The sequence below is a fragment of the Panthera tigris genome, chromosome D3 (assembly GCF_018350195.1).
Source record: "Panthera tigris isolate Pti1 chromosome D3, P.tigris_Pti1_mat1.1, whole genome shotgun sequence".
Lineage (NCBI taxonomy): Eukaryota > Metazoa > Chordata > Mammalia > Carnivora > Felidae > Panthera > Panthera tigris.
Window position 1 is genome coordinate 40,711,699 of NC_056671.1, and position 26,328 is coordinate 40,738,026.

A 26,328-nucleotide genomic window follows, 5' to 3' on the forward strand; every position below is an offset into this window, starting at 1 on the left:
AAATGCAAATAAAAAATTATCTTCTGGGTTTTATTTCCAGTGTTTTTGTTTTTGTTTTTTTAATATGGAGCCATGTCCTGTATTCTACTACTGTGTTGAAAATAACACTTCCTACTGGTGTTGACAGTATTAATCTAAGAGGATGGGACAGAAATGAACCTTTGTTAAGTACCTGTTATTTTCTGGGAATCATACTACATGCTTTATGTAGACTATCTTGCTAAATCCTCAATGCAGCCCTAGAGAGGTATTAGTATACCAATTTATGGACAAGGAAATTAAGGCTCAATGACTTGCTGAAAGTGACATGGCTGGCAGTGGAAGAGCCAAGAGTCCTCTAGGGATTGGCCGATGCAACATACATACATGCACTCTGCAATTATAATGTATTTCTGGGAAATACCATTTCTTCTGGATGGCACTTTAAAATTTCACTCCTTGGGGCACCTGGGTGACTCAGTCGCTTAAGTGTCTGACTTTGGCTCAGGTCATGATCTCAAGGTTTTTGAGTCCAAGCCCTGCATAGGGCTCTGTGCTGTCAGCTCAGAGCCTGGAGCCTGCTTCAGATTCTGTGTCTCCCTCTCTTTCTGTGCCTCTCCCTACCACCCCCTGCCCCCGTGCTCTGTCTCTCTGTGTCTCTCTCTTAAAAATAAATAAACATTAAAAAAAGTGTTTTTTTTTTAATTTCAATTCTTGTTCTCAGATAAATTGAGTTAACTTTGTGTCACTGGCAGATTTTTGAGTTGAGACCATCAGAGATCGAGTACTGGGGAGGTTTTAAATTCATCTTAAATTTGTAGTAGTTTATTTTTGTCAGCATATCAGCATCATATTCTTGTTCTTGTACCCAGATTATAGCAGGGTTATCACTGACATACACTTATATTTACTTAAAGAAAAATACCCCTGGTGTCCTGGGTGAAAAAAATATTCCTAAATGTATTTGAGGTCTCTTATGAAATAATTATAGTCTTCCTGAGGTTTAGCTTATTTGCAGTAGAGAAGGCAAGAGACCAGGACTTCATTCTGCTCTCTGGAACTATGTCAACATGTCTACTGTCGGAGATAATGTGAGCTCAAACTTAAAGTTCTCTTACTTAAGAGTTGTCTCAACTCAGGGCAAGGCTAGCATTGAATATAATCTATTATTATATATATTGAATCATTTTACAAAGCTCATTTCAAATCTCTCTATTATATAGTTACTTCTGTATGGAATTCCAAGCAGATTCTCATGATGATTTTTATATTCACTTATTAATTCATTCACTTCCTATCTCATTAAAAAAAAATTAGAGCTAATTATGTCAAGACTCTAAACTGAAAATCTTCCATCTTCCTTTTTCTCTACCTAAATTATAGTGTATATGTTACTGAGTTAGTAAATATTACCTTATTAATATTTGGAAAGATAGAGATAAGGAAAAAGAAATTAAAATTTACCACTAAGTTTAGTAAGAAACAAAGTGGACTAATCTTATCAGATATTTTAGTAAAATTCCATGAGAAATTTCAAACTTGGGCAAATGTTGAGCCCTATTTTTCAGCAAACTACACAGATTCAGGTACCAGGAACTTATAAACATAATGCCAGTATTTGCTTAAATTTTAAGTAACTATTCTTGTAAGAAAAATCAAAGGTAAAATTCAGCCTTCAGAGGCCTAAGGAGACTCGATTTCAAGAAAATCTTCAATATGATCATGATACTTCCTCACTGTTGGGGTTGACAACAAAGGTATTGAAGGAGGTTAAAAATCATCTAAATATGTTTAACAACATTAATAAATTATAGCACAACTTCTATTATAAAGCATTTTGGGATGTTACCATTCACTTGCCATCATCGTCAATTATGAATAAAAACAAGTCGCTTTTATAAATATCACCACTTCAAATGCAAATTTGGTCAATTTTTCTTATCAGGGCTATGTGCAAGCATACGTAAAAGCTCTCATTAAATATGTTTACACGCGCACACACACACATAACTTTTTAAAATTTTTTCTTAATGTTTATTTATTTTTGAGGGAGAGACAGCACAAGTGGGGAAAGGGCTGAGAGAGGGGGAAACACAGGATCGGAAGCAGGCTCCAGGCTCTGAGCTGTCAGCACAGAGCCCGACACAGGGCTCGAACCCACGAACTGTGAGATCATGACCTGAACTGAAGTCGGATGCTTAACTGACTGAGCCACCCAGGCACCTCCAAATAACTTTTATTATCTTAGAAAGAAACCCAGTAGGCATGAGGCCTCCCCATAACTTTAGAATTTATTTATATATGCAACAGCTCTGAGCAATGCATCACATCAACTCAGTTATAGAATCCAGATCAAGCACATAGTCTTATATCAGGATCACAGGCACACAGGCGATATCTCATTTTACAATATCATCTATTCTAGAAGGAAAGTCTTTTATTATAGACTCAATCATATTTAAACACTCTAAAAAACCAATGAAATGATCTGAGGCAAGTTACCTAATTTCTCTGAGCCTTGTTACTATATATCTAAAATAGAAATGATACACTTTACCTCATAGGGTTGTTGTGGACATAAAATGAGATAATATATATAAAAAGCATTTGGCAACACTATGGCCATAATAGGTATTATTATTGTTGTTACCATTACTGGTTAAGGTGGTGATCCCTTCTGTATGTGAACAGTTAGCTCCTGATTTACCAAGTTTTTCTTTGTCACAATGTACTTTGAACTTAGTAAAAGTTGGACAATCCTGTCACTGCCATCCATAATATCTATATTTTGCTCTTATTGTATTTTAGTCAAGTACATGTCAGTGGAATTACAGATACAGAAGAAGAAAGAATTAAAGAAGCTGCTGCCTATATAGCCCAAAGGAATCTTCTTGCTAGTGAAGAAGGAATCACAGCATCCAAACAGTCCACAGCATCCAAAAAGTCTGCAGTATCCAAACAGTCCGCAGTATCCAAACATTCTACAGCATCAAAAGAGTCCGCGGTATCCAAACATTCTGCAGTATCCAAAGAGTCCGCGGTATCCAAACATTCTGCAGTATCCAAACGGTCCACGGCATCCCAAGAGTCTACGTCCAGTCTTCACCAGGAGGAAGCTTTTGAGAAGAAGTCAAGGAAAGTTGCAATTCGAGAGAAGGCAGAACGCCTGTCGCTGACAAAAACAGTAAGGAAAGAAATTTAATATAATTTACAAAAGCAGAAATGCATGTACCATTGTGTGTGTACATATAGATTGATTTGTTTCAAATGAAGAAATAAATATGTAGTCTTATGGAGAAACAAAACTAAAAGAATACAAGGATTCTGCGTCTCCCTCTCTCTCTGCCCCTCCCCAGCTTGCACTCTGTCTCTCTCTCTCTCAAAAAGAAATAAACATTAAAAAAAGAAAAAGAAACAAAGAATACAAAGATAAAGACATTAAAACGTATGGGTCAAACGGGTGCCTGGGTGGCTCAGTCAGTTAAGTGTCTGACTTTGGCTCAGGTCATGATCTCACAGTCTGTGAGCTTGAGCCCACGTTGGACTCTGTGTTGACAGCTCAGAGCCTGGAGCCTGCTTTGATTCTGTATCTCCCTCTCTCTCTGCCCCTCCCCCATTCATACTCTGTCTCTCTGTCTCTCTCTCTCTCAAAAAAAAATAAACATTAAAAAAAGGTTTTTAAATAAAAAAAAATGTGTGTGTCAAAGAAAGACAGACTTAGTAGTTTTAAACTCCATGAAATTTTATTTTATTTTATTTTATTTTATTTTACTTTAGAGAAGAGGTGCAAGTGAGTGAGGGCAGAGAGAGAGAGAGAGAGAGAAGCAAGGCTCACACGAAGTGGGGCTAGAGCTCACCCAAAGCGGGACTCAAACTCACTAGCTGTGAGATCATGACCTGAGCCAAAGTTAGATGTTTAATCGATTGAGCCACCTAGATGCCCAACTCCATGAAATTTTAGGTTCTACAGAAAGTACAGTTCCAAAGAACCTTAAAAAATCCACCATAGGGGGAAATAAGATATGTTGCTGAGGCTTAGAACGTTAAAAACTAAGTGTATCTTTTTTAAAGAGGCAAAGAGAAGGCAAATGGTCTAAATACGCAAGTAAAGCTCCAAGTGGAAAAATGATAATTTTGGTTTCTGTTTGTTCTCTTAGTAGCACAGGCTACTCTGACTCCATAATATTTTGATATATTTTTTTTATAGTTAGAAGAAACTGAAGCATTTCATAGAAAGTTGAATGAAGATCATCTTCTCCATGCTCCTGAATTTGTCATTAAACCTCGTTCCCACACTGTTTGGGAAAAAGAAAATGTAAAATTACATTGCTCTGTATCCGGCTGGCCAGAACCTCGTGTCACATGGTATGTTATCTTTGCGAAAATTACTCATAGAATCTATTACACAAAGTTAATTTTACCTCTAGTGAAAACGTTCAGCGTTATGAATATGCAAGAGTGAATGAAAGCACCTACGAGTTTGTATAGATTTTTTAAATGGTGAAGAAGGGGCACCAGGGTGAATGGTTTATGAATGAGAAGAAAGAACAGTCCTGCATACATTATATTATGATACTTCATAATCCTGTTATACAAGTGGGTCTTTATATAAAGTATTAAAATGTAGTCAACATTTATATACAAAGAAAATCTATGGTTATGACTGCTGTGGGCCATAAAATTTAAATAAAAATTTACTCCCATACGGTATAGGTATCATTTTGTGACCAGAAGCAATAATATTTTTAAAAAATAATTAAAACCCAGAAGTCTTCATCTCTACTCCTCATAGGAGCTGAGGTTTCAACATGCTTTCTAAAACCAAACAAAAGAGGGAATTAGATGGAAGATATTTCTCAATATGGGGTCTTTTTTTTAAGTTTTATTTTTATTTATTTTGAGAGAGAGAGATCGTGAGGGGAGGAGAGACAGAAAGAGAGAGAGGGAGAGAGAGAATCCTAAGCAGGCTCTGCACTTAGTGCAGAGCCCGATGCGGGGCTTAAAGTCATGAATCATTAAGATCATGACCTGAATTGAAGTCAGATGCTTACCTGACTAAGCCACCCAGGTGCCCCTTCAATATGGGATCTTAAGAAATTTTCTTTCCGTAAAGAATAAGCATCCATGTTCTCCTTCCATCCTATAGCCTATTGTAATTGTCAATGACTTCATGATCCCTAACCTCCAAACTTACCTGTCTAATGTCATGAATATCTGCCACAGAGACAGCAGTATGAAAATGTTGGAGCCAGCTTAAAAAGATGTTTTCTGTTTGAGTCTCTGACACATATATTTTGCGTGCTGTTTTCTTATCCTCAAGAGTAATGGTAAATTCACCCTATGTTGCAGTATAAATGCTACACAGGATGACATTGCCATCTGTAGAAGGCCTGACTCCTTTTCCTTTCTTACCCATTTTCTCTGTTGGTTAGACACCTAATTTGGCTAGGACTAATGAAGATAACTGACAAGGAGCATATTTCAGTGAAAACCAAGTGTTTTTTTTTTGTTTTTGTTTTTTTTTAAATTCACTTACAAGCTTTAAAGCATAAAAGTATACTGCAGTAAGTTAGGAATCAATCAATCTTGGCCCCACATTTCTCTGTGACTATGGTATTGCATACTTTGGCCTTTTCAAAGGGACATTTCCTCTTAAAACAGATTACTTCTCACCTCAAAAAATCTAAACTTTTCAATTGAAAATACATGAAGAATAGTGAATTTTTAGCTGTAAGAAATATTATTTCGTACAGTAAGTAAGACAGAGGGTAAGTAAGACATTCTCTCTTCTCTCATGAATTAAAATATACTACTAATAAATGAATAACTGGAATCCTTAATCAAGTAGATATATTTATTACACAACAAATTATAAATTTATAGAAAATTTATTATCAATTTTCAGTTATCCCCACTAATGGAGCTGAGTAGTGTGAATGACTCCCCAAATCTTTCACATATGGCTTTGAGATATTTTTCTTCTTAACATTGAACCATATGTCCCAGGGGCTCGTTTTAAACAAAAATGAAGACACAGACACAAGGTTTGTCTCAGGAATGATTGGAAATCAGTTCATTTACTGGAACAAGTCTTCACAAGTTCCTGCGTGTCATTTAGTGTTTGGAGAAGACAACTCCATTATTTATAAAACTCTCTCCATAGGGATGGATCAGAGCATTTCATGAAAGTCCTGTTGCCTTGCAAACCAAGTGAAAAGTAAACATTAAAACAAAGAACCAGTGGACCACTCATAATCATAACCATCCTTCAGAGAACAAGATTTGCCCCTGGATAAAGCTTAAATTTAGACAGTTAGCTAGCAGACAACTGAAAATTGACTATGGTAATAAACAAGGTCAGATGCAAGTTTTCTGGGGCCTGAAGCTCATAAATTTGGCAGCACTCTTTACAAAAAAGAATGTTAATGGTCTAAATTGGGCCCTGCACCGTGAAGGGACCCTGCTGGTGAGGGACCCTGAAGCTTCATTGGCCTCCCGGTAAACCCACTTCTGGAGGAAACTTTTGTGTGGGATTAGTGTGCCTTCCTGGGTATGCTGCCTTTAAAAAAAATAATCGTTAAGTGAAGGTCTAATTTGTTTCCTAACACTGGTATAGAGTACACAGTCTACAATAAGCATTTCCTCCGTGAGCATGGTCCCACAACCCAAGTACAAACCCAGGTTGTTGATGATTACTCTGCGGGCATTTATGTCTTTTTGTTACCCAACTGCACTTTCTGGGCCTGACACCGAGTGCAAGCATGAAAGAAATAATTGGGGATGACCTTTCTGAATAGAAGGCAGTAACTCATGGGAACAAGTGTGTGACGATACTTTCTGCAGTCATGCTACCTCTGCTTGTAGCCCTTAGGTCCTTAGCCATGGTATTCAAGGGCATTTGTGCCTGGGGCCTGGCTGCCTTAGAGCCCTTTGCAAAGAGGGTTAAGTTCCAAGTTTCCACTAGGCACCCTCAGGACATGGAAGTCCCTGAGGCCTAACAAATGATCTGAACACGCAGCAGTAACAAATGATCTGAACACGCAGCAGCTGCTCTTTGGCCAATCCCATGGACTGACCAAGTCTGTCTAAATGGAATCTAGAGGTTACCCAGAAAGCACTAACTGACAGGAGCACATATCACTCATCAGGGCCAGGTGCAGGGATGCCAAGGAGCACTGTCCTGTTCCCAAGTCACTATGAGAACAGAAAGAACCCTGTTTAGGCGTTGGGTCCAGTAGGAAAGTTAGTTGCAAGGATGCTTCTGCACCACCACAGTGAAGCTGAAGGAGGGCTTTGTCAATGCAGCAGGAAGCATACATATATGGTGAAAAATCCCAAAGTTGTTTTACTTAATTTAAGAGGCTATCTTTATGTAATAACTTGTATAATAGGCTATATATTGGTTTAAAGGAGGAGAAAAAATTATGTTTGTATTTGTTTTACTTGCATAAAGAAATTCTGGAAGGATATATAAAAATCTAAGGAGAACAGTTACCTAAAGAGATGAGGGGAGTAGAGGATAGATACATTTGAGAAAGGAGACTACTCCCTGTGTTACCTTTACACTTTCTTGGACCATATGAAGGTGTTGCTTGTTCTAATTTTTAGAATTATATGAAATAAGGGAGAAAAGTTCTCTTTAAAAGAAGGAAGGAATTTGAATTAATTTAATTTTTTTAAAGAGCCAGATTCAGTTGGATTTCCAGTCCAAAGTCTAGATTGATTTTTGTCAATGAATATCTGGATTGTAACATGTGGGGAGATTCATGCAAACTCACTGTAGCAATGTGTTGGCGTTACTGAGTAGCATTCATTCATTCCCTCACTGAGTACCCATGTTTTTGGATCTAAATGCGAATACTGTGTTAGATCCACCAGTGAGACATTTAAAATACTTGCTTGGAATTCTTCACATTGCCCCTAAAGTTAATGCCAAATAGACCCTTAAAGAAATGTGTCATTAGGCATGATAATAATGCAAAACCTCAGAATAAAATAGTATGAGACATGTATCTCAGGAAGAGTCTAGAGATTTGGAAAAGTCTTATTCAATTTTTGCAAATTATGAGAATTTATAAATTCCATAATAGAATCATGTATTCAATTTGTTTACAAGATTAGAGTTATTCACAATGTATTTAAATTTAGCAGTTACTGGGGCGCCTGGGTGGCGCAGTCGGTTAAGCGTCCGACTTCAGCCAGGTCACGATCTCGCGGTCCGTGAGTTCGAGCCCCGCGTCAGGCTCTGGGCTGATGGCTCGGAGCCTGGAGCCTGTTTCCGATTCTGTGTCTCCCTCTCTCTCTGCCCCTCCCCCGTTCATGCTCTGTCTCTCTCTGTCCCAAAAATAAATAAAAAACGTTGAAAAAAAAATTAAAAAAAAAAAATAAAATAAATTTAGCAGTTACTACTCTATTTTCTTTGGAAAACAACCTACATTTATTTAACATAGTTTAAAATTATTTATAATTTATGCTTACTTCCCAACATAAGGGTTTTATTTTAGATTTTTCTTATTTATTTAAGTCCAAAATTTATCCTAATGGGATAGATCTCTCTCAGCCAACTGGATTTTAAAGTGGGTAATAGCTATTTATTTAAAATATAAAGCTGGATTCTAAGCACCCATGACAGTTGTAGTGAGATACAACATGTTAAAGATCATTTTAGCATGTATTATTTGTTGATAGAAAAAAAAGCAGAATGAACCTTTTTGCTTGAATATGCTTTATACTACCAAAGAGCTTTCACTATAACCCCTTGCTATCAAGTCAGCCCAAGATCCAGTCATTTATTTGGGGGGATGAAGTGTGTGTTTTACACACATAAACCAAGAGTATCCTTCTCCAAATATTTACAGTATAATGGAAGCTCATTAACTAATAAGTAGTTCATAGACTCTACATGAAAATGATAAGGAAAATGGTGTACATCTGAATATTCACAAGAATTTCAGAAGCCTTTTGACAAATAATCCCAGAGTGTAGGTTACTCTCCAAAATTAGCGTCTGACTGTCCTGTTTGGAATTTCACTTTCCAGAAATAGCAAGCCCTGAAGCATATACAGAGCAGGCCAAAAATCCTTCTTTTCTTCCCCGACTGAATACTGAGGATGGCCAATCTCAAGTGACCCCCAAAGTGAATGACTGGCTGAAATTCTTGGAGAATAGAATAGAATTGCTTCCTAATTTAATCCTTGTATGCTGTTTTTAAACAGACTTTTCTTACACTGACATCTGGAGTTCCAGAGGAAAGACTAGAAGATCCTCAAAGTGTTGTGTGTCGTGTGCATGTATATTTTAAACCGACTTCTTGTGCCAGGGGGTCACATTAGAAAAGTCATGGGTTTTTAGCAGAGGGAAGGCACTAAGGTGCTAAGTCGCGTAGTACTGGAGAGCGAGGGAGGTGAAGCAACACTGCGAGCTGCAAGATACTGTTTTAACTCAACTGTTTATGGAGACATGAACAACATTTTTGGCCAGAAGCCATATCAAGTGTCAGTAGATTATTTTCTCAAGTACCACATGCCATAGCCTTCCGTGTCATATTTCTCTTCTTATGCTAAAAAGAACTACTGCAAACACCCCAGCACATGAAAAAAACTGAGTAGTAAGAGGGAGCTGTTTTTGTTTTTGTTTTTTTAGGAGGGAGCTTTAGAATCTAGTGTGAAATTACTGAGACCAATTTATTCTGAAGAACATGCTGATTAACTCGTTGCACCCTGTCATTCATCAAAACAAGGAATGTTTGAAACTAGGAGCAGCTAGCCGATTTCTTTTTCCAGGTCATCCCTGATCAAATAGTCCTGTCTGCTTGGAGCTCTGTGGGGAGATGGCTGGCTGAGGACACTTTGGGGCTGGCAGGAAACGGCTAGCAGTTCTGCCGGGGGGGGGGGGGGGGTGGGGGGGGCAGAAGGTTGTGCTGCTCCACCAGCCACGCAGCTGTGACTCCTAAGCCAATCCAGTCCTCTCATCTCACATCTGAGGGAACTGAGACACAAAGAGACGCAATGTACTTTCTTGGTCTGTACTTACGTTAAATTAGCCATATCATGGGGTGCCTGGGTGGCTCAGTCGGTTAAGCGTCCGACTTCAGCTCAGGTCACGATCTCACAGTCCGTGAGTTCAAGTCCTGCGTCGGACTCTGTGCTGACAGCTCAGAGCCTGGAACCTGCTTCAGATTCTGTGTCTCCCTCTCTTGCTACCCCTCCCCCACTCATGCTCTGTCTCTATCAAAAAATGAATAAACATTAAAAAAATTAAAAAAAATTAGTCATATCATGAAGTTTGAAGTATGCATTTGTCAGAACTCTGTTCCTTCAGCCACGAATGATGAAGCCACACTTAATCTGTTGTTCCACAATAATTCTGTTCAATCCAATTTAACGAACAGTGAGTACCTAATATTTGCCCAAGGATATTGGATTCATACTTCCTGGAGAGTGGGAATAGAAGTAAATGTGGATCAGACACAATCCCCGTCACCAAGACAATGACAGCTCAGTAGAAGACACACATATCCAACCAGAATCTGATAAATGTTGTATCTTGCAGCTTGAACCAAGTAACACTGATGTAGAGAGGCAGGAACAATTAATATCATGTGGGATTTCAATTTTTCTTAATGGGGGGTGTTTATTGATTTTGAGAGACAGACAGACAGAATGTAAGTGGGGGAGGGGCAGAGAGAGAGAGGGAGACACAGAGTCTGAAGCAGGCTCCAGGCTCTGAGCTGTCACCACAGAGCCCAATGCAGGGCTGGAACTCATGCACCGCAAGATCATGACCTGAGCCAAAGTTGAATGCTCAACTGACTGAGCCACCCAGGCGCCCCTTGTGTGGGATTTCAAGGAGGAGTTTATTGAAGAAATGGCATTTGATCTGAACCTTGAAGGATGAGTTGGGATTTTGCTAGGTGGAGGAGAAAGACACATTTTTTTAAAGTATATTTATTTATTTTACTAGAGAGAGAGAGAGAGAGAAAACAAGAGTGAGGGAGAGTCAGAGAGAGGGAGAGAGAGAGAATACTAAGCAGGATCTACACTATCAGCACAGAGCCTGACGTGGTACTCACACTCAGAAATCATGAGATCATGACCTGAACTCAAACCAAGAGTCGACGCTTAACTGACTGAGCCACCCAGGTTCCCTGACATGTTGTTTAAAGTATAGAAAATGAGCATGTTTTAGGGACATAGGGCATGTGTGTGCACATGTGCGTGTGTGAGTGTGTGAGCTGGGGAGAGGAAGGAACTGACTGAAAATTATTTCCTTTCTTTCTCTCCCTTTCCACCACTTTCCCTGCTCCCAAACCTCATTATCACCATTTCCAGAAGTCTGAAGAAATAAAATGCAGCTAAATAGAGAACAGTTGGACAATGGAAGCATCATATGTTGTCACAAGTCAGACTGCTTGGGTTCAAATCCCAGCTCTGCTATGTAGCTGTGTGAACTGGGACAAGTTACTTAACTTCTCCTGGCCTTGGTTTTTTTCATCTGGAAAACGATGTTACAAATAGTACTATCTCATGCAGTTGTGAGGATTGAATTTTCTAACCTATATGTAAAGCACTTAGACTCTTGCCTTGGCTCACAGTAAATGCTCTGAGTTGTGGTTATTAGTGTTATTTACATTATCTGGGCACGTGAAGTGGGGTGTTGGAAAGGGAAGCAAGTGAAATCTAGCTCTCGACAGAAAATGCCTTAAGCAAAAAAGCCTGGTCTGGCACCATAGCCATTGGCTATTGAGGGCATGAGGAGGTGGTGAAGAATCAAGGTGAGACTCCAGCCTTGGGGGACAGTGTCTGAGGAAGGGCCCCTCCGTGTAGCCCTACCCTCTGAGGGCTGACAGGCTTAGCCAGGAATGGGACAGTCAGAAAAAGGGAATCTTTCAGCTTTTATTTGTCAGACTTTTTCTTTCGTGATTGATATTTAAGTTCTTCCAAGCCGAGAGCCATGCTTGCCTTTAACAGAACAAAACGCTTAAATATAATGAGCTTTCAATACAATGGCATTGTTTTTAACAACATGGAAGAATCTTAGTAGGAAGAATGTTTTACTTTCATCCTACAGACAGCCAATGATAAAACTCCCAACATAAAGCCTTCCTTTCTATCCTGTCAACAATGGACAAGTTTTTCTTTCAGTCTTTTATTGAAGTATAATATACATACACAAAAAGTGCATATTACATGTAAATGTAGAGCTTTGGTGAATTTTTGTAGACTGCACACACCCATGTAACCAGTACTCAAACACAAGAAACCAAACATTATCAGCACCTAAATGCCTCCTTCATGTCTGCTGTCCCCCCCCCCCCCACCCCGGGAAGTCACTCTCTTCACTTCTAATAGCATTAATTTGGTCTCTTCTGGGTTTGTACTTTATATAAAAGCAATCATTTTATACTCTTTTGTGTCTGGTTATTTTCACTCAACATTATGTATGTGAGACTCAACCACATTGTTATGCATGGTCAACTTCTTAAATGTAATTTTTATGATGGAAGAGAGGAAAGGACGCTCATCGAGAAGTTTTACTGGATTTATAGTGCATTTTATTTAATCTGCCATAGATTTGTATTTATTGAACAGTTACTGCTGCTAATCTCAGTGCCATGTTTATAGGTGTCCCTTGAAGAACAAGGATTGTGTGGGTGTGCTTTTAATCATAAAGCTATTTACATTTCTACTTATTTCACCTTGTTCTCTTGTCTCACAGGTATAAAAACCAGGTGCCAATAAATGTCCACGCAAACCCTGGAAAGTACATTATTGAGAGTCGATATGGAATGCATACTCTGGAGATCAATGCGTAAGAGGACATCTGGGTCCATATGTGTGTTGTTCGACAATTGCCTGGGGAGTCATCTCACCACTCCACTTAACAACCACTCTCCCCCTTTCTTCCCAGTGCAACAGGATCACAAAGTGATCTTAGATTTGAATTTAGTAAAAGATGATGAGAATAAAATTAACTTCTGTCTTTTAATTTATCATTTTACATACTGGAGAGTTTTTCTAGACATTAGTAAGAAAATAAGTTACATAAGTAGGCACTTATATTTAGTTATCCTTCCATCATCATCATCATCATCATCATCATCATCATCCTTTTTTGCCTTTAGTCGGCAGAGGCCATGGAGATTGCGGTGGGTGGCAGTGAAAGTAAGCTTCCCACCAGAAAGTGTGGGAAATTATCTGCCCACCCTGTCAGCCTGCAGAGGGAGGCAGGACTGGACACCGGAGTGTTTTTAAAGCAAAATGCAAAGCAGAATTGAAAGCAGAACCCACATCAAAATTTCTAAATCCTCAAAGGTTTATCATATCTCCTAATATGGTTTTGAAATCCAAGCTTAGTCATGTGAATGAAAAAGCTAAAACTCCCACTATTTGCAGTTCACATGAAACTGTGACATGCTGAGACGTCAAAGTAAAATTTACATCATTGTGATCTCAAGAGAGTTTGTAGTCTTCTCCTCAGATCAGAACAGCTGCCACATGGGATACAGGGTTTCAAGCAGGACTCTGGGGCCCTGTGACATTTGCCGAGCATCGACCTCCAACCAGAGTCACTTCAATTCTGCCACTTGGTGGTTCTACTGAGGCTGCAGTGAGCTCTGTGGTTGCTTTATAATTCAGTAGTTATGAGAAAGGCAACCATATTGACCTTCCTGGGGTTGTGCTGGTGTCTATAAAATTTCAACAAGAAATAGGTTTTTACAAATGACGCTAAACCCAGAAAGTCAACGAGGAACTCAGACACTGGTTATGACAAGACACAAAAAGACCTGCTTTGAAATCTTAGCTTATTCATCTCTGTGAGATCATTCTTTCTTTTATTTTATTATTAAACACATCCCAGTTTCTGTATTATAACTTACAGGAACTTCCAAATAGCACTGCTTGTGTTGTACTATGGGCTGAATCTCCAAGTGCGACCTGAACCTTGGTAGAGTTGAGACAGAAATAGCATATTTGTACTTTGGAGCTAGAACACAGACCCAACCATTAGACAGAGCCAGATCTGGTTTGTGGCTCCAGGAGAGCGGCTGTGTCTTTCCCTCTCTGTTCCCCCCAGACTGAAACTCACCCTGAGGGATGCCAGCAGGAAGACTGTCCCCCCAGGGTGCTCTGCGTAGTTACTACTACAAAAGTACATGGCTAGACATTTTCTGTTCCTGACACAGTTTTAGACCAGTTAATTGTAACACTGTTTGTGCTGTAATTTATGCGCTTAACACTTTGCTGACATTTTTTTTGGACATTTAAAAAAATTTTTTTTTTTTTACGTTTTATTTATTTTTGAGACAGGGAGAGACAGAGCATGAACAGGGGAGGGTCAGAGAGAGGGAGACACAGAATCTGAAACAGGCTCCAGGCTCTGAGCTGTCAGCACAGAGCCTGACGCGGGGCTCGAACTCACAGACCGAGAGATCATGACCTGAGCTGAAGTCGGCTGCTTAACCGACTGAGCCACCCAGGCGCCCCTTTTTTGGACATTTTAAATGAACCTGGGCTAGGGTCACAGTGGACTATAGGTGTCCTCCTCCCATTCTGTGCAGCTGGCCTCAAACTGCAGTAGATATCTTGCATTATATAAAATCCCACAGGGAGCTAGATTGGAGTTAGTAGCTTCATCAAGAGTCCCCAACAGCCAGGGCGCCTGGGTGGCTCAGTTGGTTAAACGTCCAACTGTTGATTTCAGCTCAGGTCATGATCTCACGATTATGAGATCGAGCCCCACATTGGGCTCTGTGCTGACCATGGAGCCTGCCTGGGATTCTTTCTCTCTCCTCTCTCTCTGCTCCTCCCCCTGCTTGTGCTCTCTCTCTCAAAATAAATAAACAGTTAAAAAGAAGAAGAGTCCCCAGGAGCCACGTTGTTAGCCAGTGATTTGCAGTGTGTGATGTCAGCAAAGATACCTTTGATAGAACAGCATTGTTGCAATGGTCACTCACTTCCTTCTGTCCTTTCAGATGTAATTTTGAAGACACTGCCCAGTACCGGGCTTCAGCGATGAATGTTAAAGGAGAGCTTTCAGCATATGCTTCGGTTGTCGTAAAGAGTGGGTTTGCTGGGCTTGTTTTATTCAAAATGCATTTTTTAAAAATTAACTCTCATTGCTAAAAATAAATCAAGAAGCAGTTCATATGTATTTCTGCTTTCTTTTCTAGGATATAAGGGAGAGTTTGATGAGACCCGCTTCCATGCTGGGGTTTCCACCCTGCCCCTCAGCTGTAAGTATAAAAATATATTTGCTAAGTGTCATCTCTATTTAAAATCCAGCATAATAAGCCATTCTATAATGCTGAAATAAAAGCATAGGATTATTATAACATATGCTAGTACGTATATAATAGCACTCTTTTCTTATTTTTTAGATTCTTTGGTTACTATTCTCTTTCTGGATATAATTGCTTTGTTCTGGTTTTATAAAAGCCCAGATATGATGGGCTAAAAATGGCAAATGTTTTTAAGTCTTTCTGTGTTAAACTGAAGAAGATCATTACACAAACCTGGGCAGAGTGATTTAACCACACACACACACACACACACGCACACATGCCCACACGCACACACACACACACACACACGTGCACACACACACATATGTACTGTATCAGGGCATCCAGGTCAGCATCACTCCTGGAGACATCTATGTGTGACTCCCACTGCTACCCCACCTCTACCCAGTCAAGGTTAGGTGTCCTTGGTGAGACCATCAGAGCATCCATCACATTGGATGCTGTTAACTGTTATATGTCTCTTTCTCCCACTGGCCTCTAAGCCACTTAAAGGCAAAGCTGAAACTTTTATCTCTAACCCCAGCACCTGACACAGCGTAGGTGTTTGATAATGAATGAATAAATAAATACATTCATTTATGAAGTACAAATCAAAATACATGATGTCTAAATGTGCTATAATAACAAACTATTAAAAATATTCTGATCTGTGGTTATTTGTGAACTCCAATCATTTTGTCTATATCAGAACTTCTTTTCATAGGAAACAATAAAAGCAAAATCCTTATGGTTGTTCAATAATTCAGTGCTTACAATGGTCAGACTGAAAAAGGTAGTCACGCCTGAACTTATTTTCTGAATGTTAAAATGTAAATGGTAGTTTTGAAAATGCTTGATGAAGATACTTTCTCATGGGTTGATGAAGATACTTTCTCATGGGTCAGTTTTTCACCTGCTCAGTTTGATGTCTATAGATCACCTGTTCCATCAAATTCGTGGAATGGCTCCTAATTTTAATATTCCAAGTTTTAATCATTGGTACAAATCCCATGGGTGTCTGGGAGGGGATGATGGGTGGGAGTGAGGGAGGAGCACATCCCCAATCATGTTTTTCTTCTATCATTTCGTTTGTATTGAGATAGAATAGTTGGAAATTCTGGAACTATGACTTATCTCCCATTGTCCCTAAGGCTGGTTTATTAATCATTTATTTCACGGTCCTCTAAATGTATCCTGCTCATTCCCACTGCCATATCATCATCCATATTTCTCCTGTTTCTCTCTTCTCCACCAAGCCAGGGTTGAAAAGCCCAGCTCAACCTACCTCTCTAACTTTTTAATCTGACCGGCCCCTGAATTAAGTGCAGTTGTTTCCAACAGAGAAAACAGAGGGATTTTATTCATTTATTCAACTAATATTTATTGAGAATCTGTTATGTGCTAGGTACTGGTGTAGTTGCTTGGAATATGCTGGTAATATCATAGATAAAGCTCCCTGCCCTTGGTTCTGTTTTAGTAGTTAACATATATTGATCAGTTGTACCAGACAGCATACTAAGATATTTTGTTATATGCAATAATCATGTAATGCTCTCCCAAAGCTTATAAAATAGGTGTCTTTTATCTGTGCTGTGCCTATGAGGAAACAGTTTTTGATAGGTTAAATAATGAGAAAACACCACATAGAGTGGTAGAATAGGGACTTGTAAATTGGTCTCTCTATTCTAAGCCATACTCTTATTTTTTAAAAATTTTTTCAAAATATTTATTTATTTTTGAGAGAGAGAGAGAGAGAGCGAGCAAGTGGGGGAGAGCAGAGAGACAGGGAGACACAGCACAGAATCCAAATCAGGCTCTAGGCTCCCAGCTGTCAGCCTAGACCCCAACATGGGGCTCGAACTCACAAACTGTTGAGATCATGACCTGAGCCAAAGTCAGACGCTTAACTGACTGAGCTACCCAGGTGCCCCCTAAGTCATATTCTAAAACAGGAGTCAGTATTTTCTGTGAAGGACTCCTATAATTATGATTTGTGAACTACCTGTAATTTGTAAATTGTAAATACTTTAGGGTTGTAAATACTTTAGGCTTTGTGGGTCATATATGGTCTTTGTCACAACGACTCAACTCTACCTTTGTAACACAAAGTAGCCATAGACAGTAGGTAAATAATAAATGAGCATGGCTGCCTTCCAATTAAAACCTTACTTATGAACATTGAAATTTGAATTCCCTGTAACTTTTCACACATCACAAAATATTCTTCTTTTGATTTTATCTTGATCATTTAAACAATTGAAATTTATTTTTCTAGTGGTGCAAACAGGAGACTGTCCAGATCTGGCTCACAGATTTGCCAAACCCTGACCTAATCCCAGCTTTCTTTGTAACTGTTATCTCTACTCCTAAGACAGCTTCGGAGCCAGCCTGGCTCTCCAGACAGTAAGGTCTGATTGAGTTGTTTCACTTTTTGATCTCAGTGGGATACCATCATATACAAGTGGGGCAGATGTAACCTGTGCTTCAAAGGGAAGTTGTTTCACTATTGGTTAGGGGTTGCCTGGGAACACACAAATTCAAGGCAATATCATGTCTTGCTTGAGAGCACAGGTTCTAACAGCCCTCCCGTGTAAATCTTGGCTCTGCAGGGTGAACATGGGCAGTTACTCGGCCTCCCTATGCTTCTGTTTCCTCATCTATAAGACAGAGAGATGATAATAGCACTTACCTGATTGAGCTATTATGAGGTTTGAGGTAATAGCTATTTAACATGTGGAACACTACTTGGCACAAGTTGAACTCGATACATTTTCGCTTGCATTTTCAAATTAATTCTAAGACGTTTTAGGAAGAGATGAAATCGGAGAGAAATTTTAGAGTTTGAATTTCAATTTCACACATAATACTTCCGAAACCTGGACATTAGCTGTATGTTATTTTTGTGAACTTCTGCATTCTCATCTGAAAGAGAGGAAAAAAATATCTATGCCATGGGGCTTTTGCAAGGAACAGACGACATGTCAAATGTAAAGTGCCTGGCATGGTAACTGTCCATAGAGTCATTATTTTCCCAAGCCCTTTCTTTTGAGAAAAGAGAAAATAAAACCTGGGAGGGTTTATGATGCAGGAATTTACTTAATCAATGAATAAGTTATTGCTAAGAAAAATATTTTTAAAGTCATATTATTGTGAACTTTTCAGTTTGACATTTCTTATAATATTTTTTTTATACAGATAGTTAAACTGAAGTGACTTGCTGGAAAACTGTATTTTTATGAGTAATTGATATGGCTGTTTGAACAGTACAGCAATTCAGTTTTAAATGAACTAGGAATCTAAAAAGTACATATATTGTGCTAAGTAGTTAAGTATAAGCTAAATGTGGTATTAATTTATATGCTATGTGAGGTATTAAACTTGATCCTTTAAATTCTATTCATTGCAATAATAATAACAAACATTTAGCTTATCTGACCAATGAAGCAAGAATTTCCACACCTATAATTTCCATTTCACATAGTAATATGTGGGAATGTGCTTTGTACTTCTTTATAAGACTTAATATTTTGCCCGAATAAACCATTTGATCACTGTTTGTTGTAACTGCTTGTTAAAATGCTTGCGTCTCTCTGATGAGAAAAAACAAGTTAACCAATGTTTGTTTTTGTCGTACCCAGTTGCTGTGACCCCTTATGGTTATGCGTCCAAGTTTGAGATCCACTTTGATGACAAGTTTGACGTGTCTTTTGGGAGAGAGGGCGAGACGATGAGTCTAGGCTGCCGTGTAGTTATCACTCCTGAAATTAAGCATTTCCAGCCAGAGATCCAGTGGTACAGAAATGGTGAGACTCTGTGATGAATTCTCACTTAGATTCTTATTCACAGAATAAGGCTTGGCACCAGAGCATGAGTGTCCATAAGACTGCAGACCTGTTTATCAGAGCTGGCAGAATCTGGACATTAGGAGGCATAACCTATTGGATGTTGAAAAAAAATTCATACATGTATCAAAGTAGCAGAACTTTTATATTTGTGGAGATTATAATTTCTTATCACCAAGTAACGTGGAAAAGATTATGAAAAATGTATTTTTGTAAATTAGTTATATATTCGTTTTCTAAGTTAATTTTAGTTGGTAAAATAAAGGGAAGTCCATTGCAGTTCAGTTGAACTATGGAGCATGACTACTGACCCTTGGGCGTGGTGGGCAGCAAGCAGCGTAGTCACCAAGCAGTTGGCCTGAACTTCAGTTGTGCAGACAGGCATCTAGGGCATTATGGAGCATCTGGGTCCAGACCGAAGCCAGTAATGGCAACAGCAGTATTAACAGTGAACATGGCCCTAGAGAAGAGGAGGGACTCCGTGTGGGGGCAGCATGGGAACCTACAGTGGGAGATTGCCAGGCTGCCCTTTCTTCCCCAGAGCTCACTTCTATGGGATCTGCACAAATACTAATTTACTAGGCTAGCATCAGGACAGGAACTATCAGCAACTAGGCAGTGAACTTTGTCAGTAAAATTACAAAATAAAAGCATGTATATAGACATCGCACTTAAGCATAAAAAACAGTTGTTGGAGATCTTCAGTTTAGAATCTCTGGTTTTGAAAACTATTATAACACTGCATGGCAAATATTCAGAGGCTTAGAAATATAAATTAAATTTAAAGATTGTCACATTCAATGAAAAAGAACACTATTTTCATATGAAACTTTGGATGAAGCAATTATTAACAAGGAAGATAATTTTAAAATTAATTTTCCTTGTAATTGAAGATGCAGTGATAGAATGCATAAGTAGACATTTGATTTATGTACAAATCATTTTCCGTCTCTTGTATAACCTCTACAAGTTACAGCACATGTTAGAGAAACTATTAAGATGTAATTATGTAAATTTACATTTAAAATTAAATTCAGACTTATGTGAAACTGATTTATATGAAGAATAAAATATTTTTTCAAAGTTTATTTCTTTATTTTGAGAGAAAGAGAGAGTGCAAGCAGGGAAGGGGCAGAGAGACAGGGAGAGAGAATCCCAACCAAGCTCTGTGCTGTTAATGCAGAGCCAACACGGGGCTCGATCTCACGAACCATGAGAACGTGACCTGAGCTGAGATCAAGAGTTGGACACTTAACCGACTGAGCCACCCAGACACCCCAAGAATCAAATTCTTTTAGAAATTTTGTTCCTTAAGAATCAATAGTTCTAGAGTACTAAAATTTATATTTTGAAATAATTTATCAGAAAGTTAACCCAATGTTAACTTTATAAGAATATAGCTATATATAACTATGTAATATCTGAATAGCTGCAATAATAGTTGCATCAGCAGAAAGATCCTTCTCAAAATTAAAACTTATCAGCTCATTTGTGATCTTGCATTTGCCAAGAGTGACTGATGTTGCTTTCAAGTATATTGATTTAAAATAACACTGCCTGGGTGGCTCAGTCGGTTAAGCATCTGACTTCGGCTCAGGTCATGATCTCACTGTTTGTGGGTTCGAGCCCTGCATTGGGCTCTGTGCTGACAGCTCAGAGTCTGGAGACTGCTTTGGATTCTGTGTCTCCCTCTCTCTCTGCCCCTCCTCCATTCGTGGTCTGTCTCTCTCTATTTCTCTCTCTCTTTCTCTCAAAAATAAAATAAACATTTATAAAATATTTAAAAACAAATAGATAAATAAAGTTGCTAAAAGTATATATCTGATGACCTAATAACTGAATTTGTAGAAAAGCAAGCCAGAAATATCTTATTATCAATCAAGATATTACATTGATAAATATTTTTGTGTATAAAATTATGGCATAAAAATATTATTTTTTGTATTTTGGGTTACCCCAATTATATTTTATATGCAATAAATTTGTTTTAGAGAAAAAAAACCTTATATTTTAGTACCTCTAACTGTATTTTTTTCTCTGCTTTTTTTTTTATTTTAGAGAGCATGTGAGTAGGGAGCGGGGAAGAGGGAGAGAGAGAGAGAGAGAGAGAGAGAGGGAGGGAGAGAGAGAATTTCAAGCAGGCTCCATGTTCAGTGTGGACCCCAACATGGGGCTTGATCTCATGACCCTGGGATCATGACCTGAGCTGAAATCAAGAGTTGGACATTCAACCAACTAAGCTACCCAGGTCCCTGTTTTCTCTGCGTTTTAGACAGGGGGATTGTAATTTCATTTTGCACTGGACCCTGCAGATTATGTGTCTGGCCCTGGTCCCCTCACTTCTGATCTAGTATTTTCACCAATATTAGCATGGCAGAATGGCCCAAAGCCCTAGAGACTTCTACTAATTGTCAGATCTCTTGCAATATAGAAGAGGCAGAGAGAGAGAGAGAGAGAGAGAGAGAGAGAGAGAGAGAGAAAAGGTGGAAGAGAATGAAGGAGAGAAAAAGAAGGGAGCAATGGAGGAAAAACATCACTTAATTTTCTTTTAAAAAAATTTCTAGGAGCACCTGTTTCTCCATCAAAATGGGTACAAACACACTGGAGTGGAGATAGAGCAACGCTGACGTTTTCTCATCTCAACAAAGAAGATGAAGGCCTCTACACGATCCGTGTGCGAATGGGAGAATATTATGAACAATATAGTGCTTATGTCTTTGTTCGCGGTAAGACCTAGCAAAAAGCAGAACACCCAAGCATGTTTAAAACACTGAGACCAAATCAATCTATCCAAACATGTTTTTTTGTAATGAAGAAAGAGCCATTTGAAAATTCTTCCAGTATGCATGGCATAAGATTATTAACTTCCAGTGAAATTAGACCTAGTAGAAAAAGGTTAACCCTCAGGCACCAACCCCAAGGTAACTTGTTCTCAGACTGTGTTAATATCTCTGATGTCATTACTTTCTTCAGCTTCAGTGAGCTACCAGTGCAGGTCTCTATAGGTGTTCCATTGGAGATAATCCATCCTAATGATCTAAAAAGCCGTTTCAGTTTATGGGAGCTGCAACAAAAGAGGGATGTGCTACTTGGGGACTTACTCTTTAATATCTATTTCAGAGAGCAAATTTATCATTTCACTCCAGCCCCCCTTCTTTATACTTTCAGCTTTAATGAACTAGGAAACAAGTTGCTACAATTTAATCTTTAACAAAATTTTTTTAATGTTTATTTATTTTTGAGACAATGAGAGACAGAGCATGAGTGGGGGAAGGCAGAGAGAGAGGGGGAGACACAGAATCCGAAGCAGGCTCCAGGCTCTGAGCTGTCAGCACAGAGCCTGACATGGGGCTTGAACCCACAAAGATCAGGAGATCATGACCTGAGCCAAAGACGCCAAAGACTGAGCCACCCAGGCACCCCTACAATTTAATCTTGAAGGCAAACTAGAATTGTGATTTTAGGAGTCTTTAATTCTTCAGCTGTGTTTTAAATGGATTGGCTGTATACAAGTGGGAATGTGATTTGTATGGGATCCCAGTGCATTTGGAAGACCATTGACAGTTCCAGGTTACAGGAGCAGTGTTCTGTGTTCTCTTCTGTGATGGTTAGTCAGGTGTGGCCACAAGAGGAGACACAGGAGAGGATCCAGAAAACAAAGTTTATTGCACCCACAGATCCTAGAGACAGGAGGTACTGCACACCACACAGGGCCACATGGGGGAAAATCAGCATTGGTTGGCCAGGAAAAAGAAGGGGTAGGAAGCAGGGGAGAGCTTAGGCCATGGCTTTTATTGGAGTTTCTGTGGGAAAGGCAAGGCAAGGCAGGGCAGGATAAATAGTTTAGGATTGGCTAGTTTGAATAATTTGGGTAGACTCTAAACTATAGGCGTGGTCCTCACTGGCCTGCTACCAGGCCCTGGGATGATTAAGGCAGGGGAATATTGCTTCCTGGGGTGCACAGACCAGATAGAGAATGTGTGGCTCTGGATGGGTCAGTTTGCCTATTAAACTGGCTGAGCCCATTCTACCCAAGAATTGGCTAGCCCTGGGAGGGGCAGCATCTCCCCAGTCAGAAAGGCTTTTAAGGTGTCAAAACATCATAATATACAGAAAATTAAAATATAAACAATACAGGAGACTTACTATATTTTTTAAAAAATCTCTCATGCACTAAATAGAATCATAAACTCACAGGAATTTTGATCAAGATGGAACTTTAGAGGTCAGGTGTCCTTAAGTGGGATCCACAGACTCCCAAAGGGTCTATGATTAGAATTGTATTTTGGGGTGTCTGGGTGGTCAGTTGGTTAAGCATCCTGCTTCAGCTCAGGTCATGATCTCACGGCTCATTAGTTCGAGCCCCACATCAGGCTTTGTGCTGACAGCTCAGAGCCTGGAGCGTGGCTTCAGAGTCTGTGTCTCCTTTTCACTCTGCCCCTCCCCTGCTCATGCTCTGTCTCTCTCTGTCTCTCAAAAATAAATAAACATAAAATTTTTTTTAAGAATTATATTTCAATATATTTAGTTTCTTTGGTAATCTCATGTCTTTTATTTTATGCATTTGAAAGCAATATTCTGAAAAGAGGCTTCTAGACTTTCTTTGCCAGTCTGCCAAAGGAGTCTATGGCACAAAAAAGTTTGGATTCCCATTCTGGTCCACCCCTTTAATTTTAAGATGCAGAAACTGAGGTTCATAAAAACAAAGTGATTTACCAGTAGACTCACAGTTAGTTAAAAGCAGCAGTGGACATAGGATACAGGTCTTCGGAAGCCTAACCCAGGATTTCAATTAGGGTATAGGCTAAGCTGCTGAAATGATACGAAAAGGTTAATTTCTCTTGTATGTCTGTCAACTCAGAAGTAGAGGTATGGTTCAGTCCCAGGTCCTGTCTCCATTGGTGTTCCACTGCCCCCATGGTGTTATCCCATGTTCCCATCCCAGACTATGGGAAGGGAAAGGAAGTGGAGGGGGAGATGCAGAGTTGCACACATCCCTTCTGCATGGTAAACACTTAGCCATAGGCACACATTTCACTGTGAGGGAAGCTAGGCATCATGTATCCACTTGGGCAGCCATGTTTCTTGCTAAAGCTGGGGCATCTAGGAAACACAAAGAATGGATAATGGGGATGGTTAACAGCCTGTACACACCAGTAGTGAACAGTAACGATTGTTGAATTCTGCCATGGGATCAACAACCGATAAAGATATAGGAATATCTACATCACCTGAAAATGTGTCAGACTTTCTCCTACACAAAAGTGTTATAGGAAAAGTCCAGTATCACTGAGGGAAGACAGATGCTAGCCTCTGGATCAATTGCAGTGAAAACAGACACACTGAAACTCATCAGCAAGTAAGTTTGTTCAGCCAAACCACCTGGATAAACCTGGCTAGACAAGGACTGAATAAGCAAAGTCTTTTCCTTTGCTCTCAGTTGTCTTACCCAAACAGAGAGTATCTCTTGGTGACTCAAAAAAACCTTAGTTATGCCTCGATGATTCTTTATTGGACTTTTTCTGGGACCTCTGACATAGCCTAGGGTTTTTTTCAGTGCCATTTCTCAGTGCCTATAACCAGAATTGTGGCTCTCTGCCAGATTTAGGCCAGACAAATGTGATGCACCATAACACAGTATTTGGATTTGGCTTCTATACAGAATCTGTTTTGTGAGGGACTGTCATGCCCATCCCAAGAATGGCATAGTCCAAGAAATGTTATAAATATGCTGAAAAATGGCTCCTGAAATGCCTACCATCTGATAGGTTCTGTTATATATAATGGATATTCAGCAAACTAAACTGCTTTATCAACTCAGGGATTACTGGTTGTTACATTATGGGCCTTTAGCAAAAGGACATGGGTAGAGGTGACCAGCTGTCCCCATCCAAATGAGCAGCTTTCCAGCCTTCCTCTTCTGCCATTTAAGCCTATTAACCTCAGCATCTCTACCCCCTTCCAGCTCTGCTCTAACTTCACCATCAGCCGGCTCTGCCCCCATCCAGTGCTCTCAAAGCCTGAAAGGAAAGAAGTTTCTCCCCACCAAAACGCTTGCTTTTAGGCACCAGGATTTAGTTAATTCTACACTAAGTTAGTCACTTACACCAGAGAAGTTGCCTAGAAACACTTTCCTACAGGTTCATGGAGCAAAAAATAGAATATTCAAAACCAAAGTGACTTTAGCTCTTCTCAGGTAATGCAAACCTATCAAATTCAGAAGTGCACAGATATCTCTGCCTTCTTATCAAATATTTTAGTAATTCATAAGAGTTACAGAAGTGTAGCTCATTGTAAAAAAAAAAAAGGATTTATTCAGTCAACCGGAGTGTTTTGCCTGAGTTGAGTGGTCCGACATGTCTCAGCCTCCTCTCCTATTAACTCCAGTTATGAAAGGTTGGCTGGAGTTCAGGAGAAATTGGCAATGTGGACCCCACCTCCAGGAACTCCACCTCTCATCTTAATCTCACTTAAAAGGCTATTAACTGATTATTTTCATTCCCCTTGCTCTCCTCCTAAAAACATCCCTGATTCACTATGCGAGCTATGCCTGAAGACGCTGCTGAGGACACCCACTGTCAGAGGATCCTGTTTCATGAACAGTCACTGCCGTCTCTTTCCTGTATAATCCTGGACTTTTACTAAACTCAGATAAACTCCACTCAGATGTGGGTATTGCATCAGAGTTCCTTTCGCAAGTGTCTTCAGTCTGGGAACAAACATTTGATTAAAAGGAATGTTTTCCTTTATCTTCCAAAATGGTAGTGCCCAGCAGAGGAGTGGGTAAAGTTTTTTATTCTTTTGTGGATGCATCGAGAAGGTGACAGAAGGGACTCTTTGTTCCCCTTTGGAGTGGCTCATGTTTCTGAGTAATATTGTACAAGAGATCTCTTAAGAACAGACTTTCTGACTCGGCTCACCTTAGACTTTTCTGATAGCAATTCCTGACATCTCCATACTTATTTTCCTTTAGAACATTTTGGGTAGGCAAAGGCCATAAAGCAAAGGTCACGGGTCCTTTTGAGAGCCCTTACTAACATAATGTTCTTTGTGCTGATGACGAAAACACACATCATCATGTTGGTAAGCAAATTATAAGGTTGAAGCTTGCTCTACTTGAGCCAAAGATGTAGCCACTATAAATGTGGTAGGAAATGTATGCACTAAGTCTTGGATTGCCAGACTGTGATGGAGCTTATCTGAGAGGGTTAATGAGATCCTTCT

The 26,328-nt window shown here is 39.4% G+C and overlaps 1 protein-coding gene across 11 annotated transcripts in view; it reads left to right on the top strand.

Annotated features, from left to right (window-relative positions):
- MYOM1 (myomesin 1) overlaps nt 1–26,328 on the top strand; it is a 163,426-nt gene that overhangs the window by 53,754 nt on the left and 83,344 nt on the right. For all 11 annotated transcript variants that reach the window (XM_015540792.2, XM_042962765.1, XM_042962769.1 and 8 more), the window contains 7 exons: nt 2,788–3,163; nt 4,187–4,344; nt 12,697–12,789; nt 14,954–15,042; nt 15,152–15,214; nt 18,901–19,065; nt 21,669–21,830. In XM_015540792.2, the coding sequence (XP_015396278.2) occupies nt 2,788–3,163; nt 4,187–4,344; nt 12,697–12,789; nt 14,954–15,042; nt 15,152–15,214; nt 18,901–19,065; nt 21,669–21,830 (1,106 nt within the window). The remainder of the gene's footprint in view (nt 1–2,787; nt 3,164–4,186; nt 4,345–12,696; nt 12,790–14,953; nt 15,043–15,151; nt 15,215–18,900; nt 19,066–21,668; nt 21,831–26,328) is intronic.